Source organism: Oryzias melastigma, linkage group LG16 (assembly GCF_002922805.2).
Source record: "Oryzias melastigma strain HK-1 linkage group LG16, ASM292280v2, whole genome shotgun sequence".
Taxonomy (NCBI): domain Eukaryota; kingdom Metazoa; phylum Chordata; class Actinopteri; order Beloniformes; family Adrianichthyidae; genus Oryzias; species Oryzias melastigma.
The window spans coordinates 14,580,505-14,587,380 of NC_050527.1; the positions used below are offsets into that span (position 1 = coordinate 14,580,505).

Sequence of the window (6,876 nt, forward strand, 5' to 3'; positions counted from 1 at the left end):
AAGGATACAAATGTAATCAATATAAATACAGTTTAGCCTAAATTACAAAAGGGGTTTATACAAATATACACCTTGTGTGTCAGAAGATGAATAACCTCTATTGTAACACTAAAATATGTTTGCTGAACAACTTTCATTTAGATGGTGGTATTTTGGAATATATGACCATAGACTAAATGATGGCAACCTACATGTTAGTCAACCTAATGTCTCATCTGCAAAGATTTATCATCTTAGAGTAAAATAAAAAACTTTTTTTTTTAATTATTGTCAAAGCAAATGATAGACGTGGCTCCAATTAATTTTTTTCTCTGCTCCTGTGGTAATGGTGAGCTTTTTACTTACTGAATCAGAAAGTAAGAGAACTAACATGAACAAAAAGCTTTGAGTGCTTAAGGTTTAAAAAAATACACTGTTCCAGTTTGTTGTTTTTCTGTTTTGCCAGTGGGTTTCTTGTGCAACTATTGGAGCAATAATATTTCCTGCTAAAACATAAACTGAGGAAGCCATGCGTAGTTTACATCAGTTTTGTGAAGTCGGGAAAAGCTTTGCATGATTTATCAAGTTTGTCAGTAATAGTCGTCATTCATTTGAGCTTCAAAGGAATCTTTTCTGCTGTTTCTCACGCATGCAGATTTTTTCTGCACAACATTTGGATGGTTTTTGCTCAACTTCTTGTGCAAACCCTGGCTTGATTACTGTAATGCACTTCTCTTATAGGGCTACCAGCCTGCACACGCAAACCTGAAAACTTAATCGTTTTGCAACTTCCTTGCCACATAAAGCTGTTTTTGTCTGAGCTAAGACACCTTTATTGCAGAACTTTTCTTCACCATGTGATCCATAACTTTTTTTTAATATATATATTTTTCGTTTCTCCTTTGGGAAAAAGCGTCTGCTAACAAACCAAATCTAAACTCATATTCAGTAAAACTATGGTCCTTTTGAAATTGAAATGCTATACAGCTACTTCAAGATGTGAACTGTAGCAAGAGTTCACCTCTAAAGCATAAAAATGTCCCACAAGAGAGTGATACAATACCCAACCTAGGAGCTGTTGGGACTACATGTAATGGAGCTCATGTTACCACCATGGAAGCAGATTTTGCCCTCTTTATTCAAATGCTTTTACCTCTGAAGCTCAGACTGAAACCGTTGCCACACATCTCTTGTCAGTTTCTGCAGACTCGCATCAAGCTGGTTTAGATAGGGAAATAAAATTCAACCACTGATGGAATAACGGCCAAGCTGCTGTATACAGCAATGATTGCTCAACCATTTTCACGCCAAATACTGGTTTAATGTCAGACAAAATTTTCATGGAGCGGCCTGTAGTAGGCTAAAGTGGGTGTTCAATTTAATTTTTTCTTTTTTTAAGCCTCCAACTTTGATGATAAAGTTTATCTCATCTTAAGAATGGCATTTTCCAACTATAATTGAATTCACCATTTGGATAACTTCATCAGCAGCATCCTCGTTACATTAGACAGCCGGTGTGGGAATATTATGCATTGTTATTGTGGTCTGTGGGAAGAACCGTCCCCATAAATCCATATTTCGTGGAAAGACTCCTGGTTGTTGTCTGTTAAATGTAGATTTCGTTTTCCTTTGAAGTCTTTTTCTGTTTTCTTTCTGGATCTTTTCTGTAAAATGAACTTTCCAAATAAGTTTGTTTTCTGTTATCTTTACTATCTTGGAGGTTTCAAGTTTGGTTTAAGAAAGTAGCAAATAGCTTTTCAACATGTGACTGACTGACCTGACATGCATCCAGAATGAGTCAAATTTGGTGGGGAAAATCCAATAGATTACCAAAATAAAACTTCCTGTTCAAATCAGATTATAAATAAAAATGGAAAAAATGTAGTTTTTATTTATTTATTTATTTATTTTTGCAGTAACTAGGGCTGGGTGTTGTTTAGATTATAGTAATTCTATACTACTTGTCTTATTGATAATCCTTATATATCCAGTATTCTTATAGATACTTGTACTTTCACAAATAAACTATGTACATGAAAACATCCTATTTTGGAATAAATAAAACGCAGTATATCAATTTAACATCCTTTGCAACAGTAAGATAAATACATGTCGTTGTAATAATATACCTTTTAAGGTAACAAAGAAACAGTGGAGAGTATGTCAAATAGTGTCCTCACTTCAAAGGACAATAATGGTGGTAATAAAATTACGGAATGTTGTATTTTCATTGTTTTCATGCACTTATCTTTGAACAGCACTTTAGTCACATGTTCCACCTGTGTACCGCTAGCATCTCTGTTAGAATCTTGTGTATTTTAACACGATGTTGCCGATGTTTGGACAGGTTACTGGTTTTGGCGCCCTTACAAACCACGTTTTTGTTACATTAGAGACACTGTGCGCTGTCTGCATCTACTCTGGAAAACATAAACACACTTAGGACCGATACCGGTTTTGGTACCGCATCCCTAGTACCAACTATCCCACGGATAGGTAGTAGTGAGTTGGATGCCACTTGTCCAGAGAGTGTAGCTTCACTATCTGTTCGCTTTGGACCATCAGATCATTTCATTATTACTATTTAACCAGAAAGGCAAAAAGTAACAGCAAAGATCTTTATTTTAAAACTCTAACAAAATAATGGGCATTTAGATTGCACATAGTTTGTCTTTGTGCAGTCAAACGTCTCTTTGCAAAGGTCAGATAGGCCCTCCCTGAGTGCAGACAGTACACACACGAGTCTGTCAACATATCCTATTAACTAGCTCACACGTGCAGTCACTCCTACAGTTGCAAGTGAGGCCACTGGCTTATGTCTCTGCCAGCAGGACGCACAGGAAAGATCTATGAGTGTTATTTTAGTCTGCCTTTCTCCTCCTGCTTTTGTGCTCGGTCAGCAGTTTACCACATTACTACCCTTCAGGCTGAGTGAAACGTGGCCAAGTTAAAACAGCAACACTAGCTCATACTGCAGAAGGTCCCCACGTCGTTTCTGAAAGCCACTATTGCATTTCTGCAAAGATTGTGCTTTTTCTATAACAGGAGCAGGTTTTACAGGTTCCTCTTTCCGCTGCCTCTGGAACCAGCCATCCTCCTGAGCAGTTGTGATCTGACAGCACCAAATAAAAGAACCTTTGCATGCCGAGCATGTGGAGTCTGTAATAAGCATTAGACGTGATCAGCTAGCGTCACGTGTTCAGGGTGTCTTTTGTCTGCGCTTCACCTGAACAACAGCCCGGATCTTGTTGTTGGATCTTTAGTCCACTGATGAGCTCAAATTACCTTCACTTGAAACTGAATCCTATAATTTTCCCAATATGTTAGTGACTCCTGGTGTACAGATGGTAAAAGTAGGACATATTTGTTACCTGATTTGGTTTGTGTCCATATTGACTTTACTCGGACTCAAATTCTTGAATGTTAAAACATGTAAAGGCCTTTTTTTTTAAATTACCTATTTAAATAACTGAAACGAATCATAATGTTTCCTGTCTTTGTGTCCAGCTCTGATCAAGTACATCCGGCCGGTGTTCGTGTCTCGATCGGACCAGAACTCAAGAAAGAAAACCGTGGAGGAGATCAAACGAAGAGCTCACGCTCGAGGGGAATGGCCTCAAGTAAGCAGATTGTTTTCTTGTTTTGTGCAAGAGCACCTGAGAATTTAACAGGAAGACTCAAGAAATACTTAGAGAACCTGTTATTTATTTTTTTTTTTCTGTAAATACATTCAAATATGCTGGTCTTGTTTTAGTTCTCCTTTGGCTACTATGCTACTAACTCATCACCTTTCAAAATAAAAGCCCGAATCAATGTCAAAATTGAGATTAACATGGCATATTACTTAAACTTTTTTTATTTTTTAACTTTTACAGATCATGATTTTTCCAGAGGGGACATGTACTAACAGATCCTGCCTCATAACCTTTAAGCCAGGTATTTTCAAAGTTTTTTTTGCACACTTTTTATTTGTATTAGCTGCTCTACTGTTTGGATCTTTCTTTCTTTACCAACCTTACCAACCAGCCCACAGGTTTGTGCGTTTTAGTTTTTTGGGCTCGCTTGTCCTTTTTTCAGTCAGGAAAAAGCGACCAGACTGTCGCTTCTTTTTCCTGTTTTCATTCTTCTGTCCAGCCGGATCCCACAGCGCTCTTAGGTTTTCCTGCAAACTGTCTCTTTCACATCAGATCCTTCGCCTAATCAGTACAGGCAAAAACAAAATACATTTTGAACATAAATCAGAGGATGATGGTGTACCGCGACAGTTCCTTGCACTCGGCACTAAAAAAGATGCAGAGATGATCGAAAAGATGTATCTTAAAAAAAAAAACTAAAAAAACTTTTGACCGTTTTGGTGTAGTTGGCTTAAAATGTTTACTCAAAGGTTTGAAGAAATCCTGAGGAAAATTCCACTTAACACTATTTTGAAGTTATTATAAAGCTTAAACAGTTTGTTCATTTTATGCATTTACTTCTATTGATCAAATCTTCACATTTAAACTCATTAAATTGGTGTAAACTGTTGTTTTGTTCTGGTAGGAGCCTTCATCCCAGCTGTTCCAGTGCAGCCGGTTGTAATTCGTTACCCTAACAAACTGGTAAGATTCTTAAGTGATATACACTATCACCAAAATATATATGTATTTAATTTTGTGTTCTAACATTATTTTCTTTTTGAAGCTGACCCTTTTGAAAACAAAAAAAAAAATCTGCAATTTTTTTTCACTTTTAATTTCATGACTTGATCGCAAAACTGTGTAATCAGTCATCACCTTATTCCATCCAAACTTGTATTAATTGTCAAATATAAGATAATATAGATTTTATTTTGGAGTCCAACAGTATTTTTTTCTCTTGTTTATTTCTCTGTCAGTGAAAAAGTTCTGCTCTTTACTGATGATCACTTATTTTACCTGAGAATCTTACAATTAGAGACAGCTGATTCAGCTAAAAAATCCTCTTGAAATCAGTGATCCTTTAAAGACCCACTCAGGTTAAAAAGGTGTTTTTAACATGTTCTTGTAGAGCAAAGTTTGAGCAGAAAAAGCTGCAATAAAAGTAAAAAAAATAGTTTGAGATTGCTTTTATTCCTCATTATTGTTTTGTTTTTCTTTTCAGGATACAATTACATGGACGTGGCAAGGACCAGGAGCGTGAGTGCTCAACAGTACTTATTTAACACATCCAGTGTTTGTGGAATTAAAGTCAATATATATATATAGTATATATTTTTTATCTTTTAAAACATTTATTTTTTTTATATCTGCTTCACAATTTCACAGCTTCTTGAAGAAAACCGCTTTGCATCATTGATTACACAACACTCAAGTCATTTACCACAAACATTGGCACTTTGATTCCTCAAATTAGTCTCAGCCAAACAGCGGCTTTGTGACAAAATAACTGCGGTTTGAGCAAAAGCCAGACTGTTGCATAATTTACAACATGAGATAACTGTAATAAATCAGAAAAGTAAACACTGGCCGTTCTGCTGAACTTAATAAAAACTTCTACCATCTTTTTTTCTTTTTGAAGATGCTTTCTGTTTGCTTCTTTTTAATGCTAATTTTCTGTCTTTTTAAATAAAGGTTTGCAATCTTGTGGCTGACACTCTGCCAGTTACACAACGAGTTTGTGGTTGAAGTGAGTATGAAAGTATTTTTGCGTTTGAGGGAAAAAGCCTTTTCAAACTGATCATTTAAAAACATCCAGCAGGTGTTAAGAGGAGAACCCTCACCTCCCACCTTTTTCTCCCCCTTACAGTTCCTCCCCATTTACACCCCGTCAGAGGAGGAGAAAAAGAACCCCGCTCTTTTCGCCGTCAATGTCAGACGAGTCATGGCGAAGTAAGTCCAGAGTGCTGATCGAGTTTGGATTTGTTACAAGTTGTATTTCTTATTCAGAGCAGCTTAAATGAATGTTGTTTTATTCATCAGGATATAATGTTATTATTAGGGATGCCCTAATCAGTTTCCCCCCCCCCCCCAATTCTGAGCCATTTGATTTTAGGTATCTGTCAATACAAAGTTTCGGTCTGATACTTTTGTAACACATTTAAAAAATGAAAAAATAGATCCATGTTTAGTTTCTGTTTTATTAACCTTCATTTATCATTTAATCCTTAATAAATGAATTTAATCCTTCTGTGAAGTAGCTTTAACAATCAATTAAAAGTAGTGCAATTGTCAACTAGAAAAAATAGTTAATTATTAGCTAGTAAAAATAAATGATAATTAGTAATGTGTGAAAGTTTGGTGTTTTTTAGCTTTAATATCTTCAGAACTATTGAAGATTTTTGATCAGGTGTGATTCATATCTCCATTAAAAATTCTTTAAAGTAATGATGACTTTCTTTTAAAATTGTTATTGTAGCATAAATATGTTGCTCATATAATTTCCTGAAGCTTGTACTTTATAGACGGTCCCTTGGCAGCCATCTCTGCCGTCTTTCTGTCAACAGCACAGTGAGAGCAATTCTTATTAAAAATAAGCACAAACTCAATCTTTTTTATTTTAAAATGCCTTTGTTGATTGTTGTTTGCATTAATACATGCCAAAGGAGAGAATTGCTGTCAGTTTACAACGTTTATTAAGAGTTAATGAGCCTGGAAGTCGGATTCTCTGAATGTCTTGCTAACCTCACCAAACTGTTTTTATGCTTTTCCTGTTCAAACTGGTGCCACAATCTTCTGCGCTTTACGGCAATAAAATGTCATGATCTGTTCTTGATATGCAGACTTCTAGTAACAATAAGCTTGAAATGTGTCGCGATGATCAGAATTAAAACAAAATAAATATCCAATACAACATCCAATTCCAACTGAGTCTGAAACTACTTGATCAGACCAGATTTACAATCACATGATCAAATCAGGACATCCCTATTTATTATCCACA

The 6,876-nt window shown here is 35.8% G+C and overlaps 1 protein-coding gene across 1 annotated transcript in view; it reads left to right on the forward strand.

The window, feature by feature from the left end:
- The window catches only part of LOC112143531 (lysophosphatidylcholine acyltransferase 1), a 24,090-nt gene that overhangs the window by 13,159 nt on the left and 4,055 nt on the right, over positions 1–6,876 (forward strand). The window contains exons 4-9 of the mRNA XM_024267575.2: positions 3,487–3,599; positions 3,855–3,915; positions 4,519–4,577; positions 5,098–5,132; positions 5,568–5,622; positions 5,743–5,825. Coding sequence (XP_024123343.1) covers positions 3,487–3,599; positions 3,855–3,915; positions 4,519–4,577; positions 5,098–5,132; positions 5,568–5,622; positions 5,743–5,825 — 406 coding nt within the window. The remainder of the gene's footprint in view (positions 1–3,486; positions 3,600–3,854; positions 3,916–4,518; positions 4,578–5,097; positions 5,133–5,567; positions 5,623–5,742; positions 5,826–6,876) is intronic.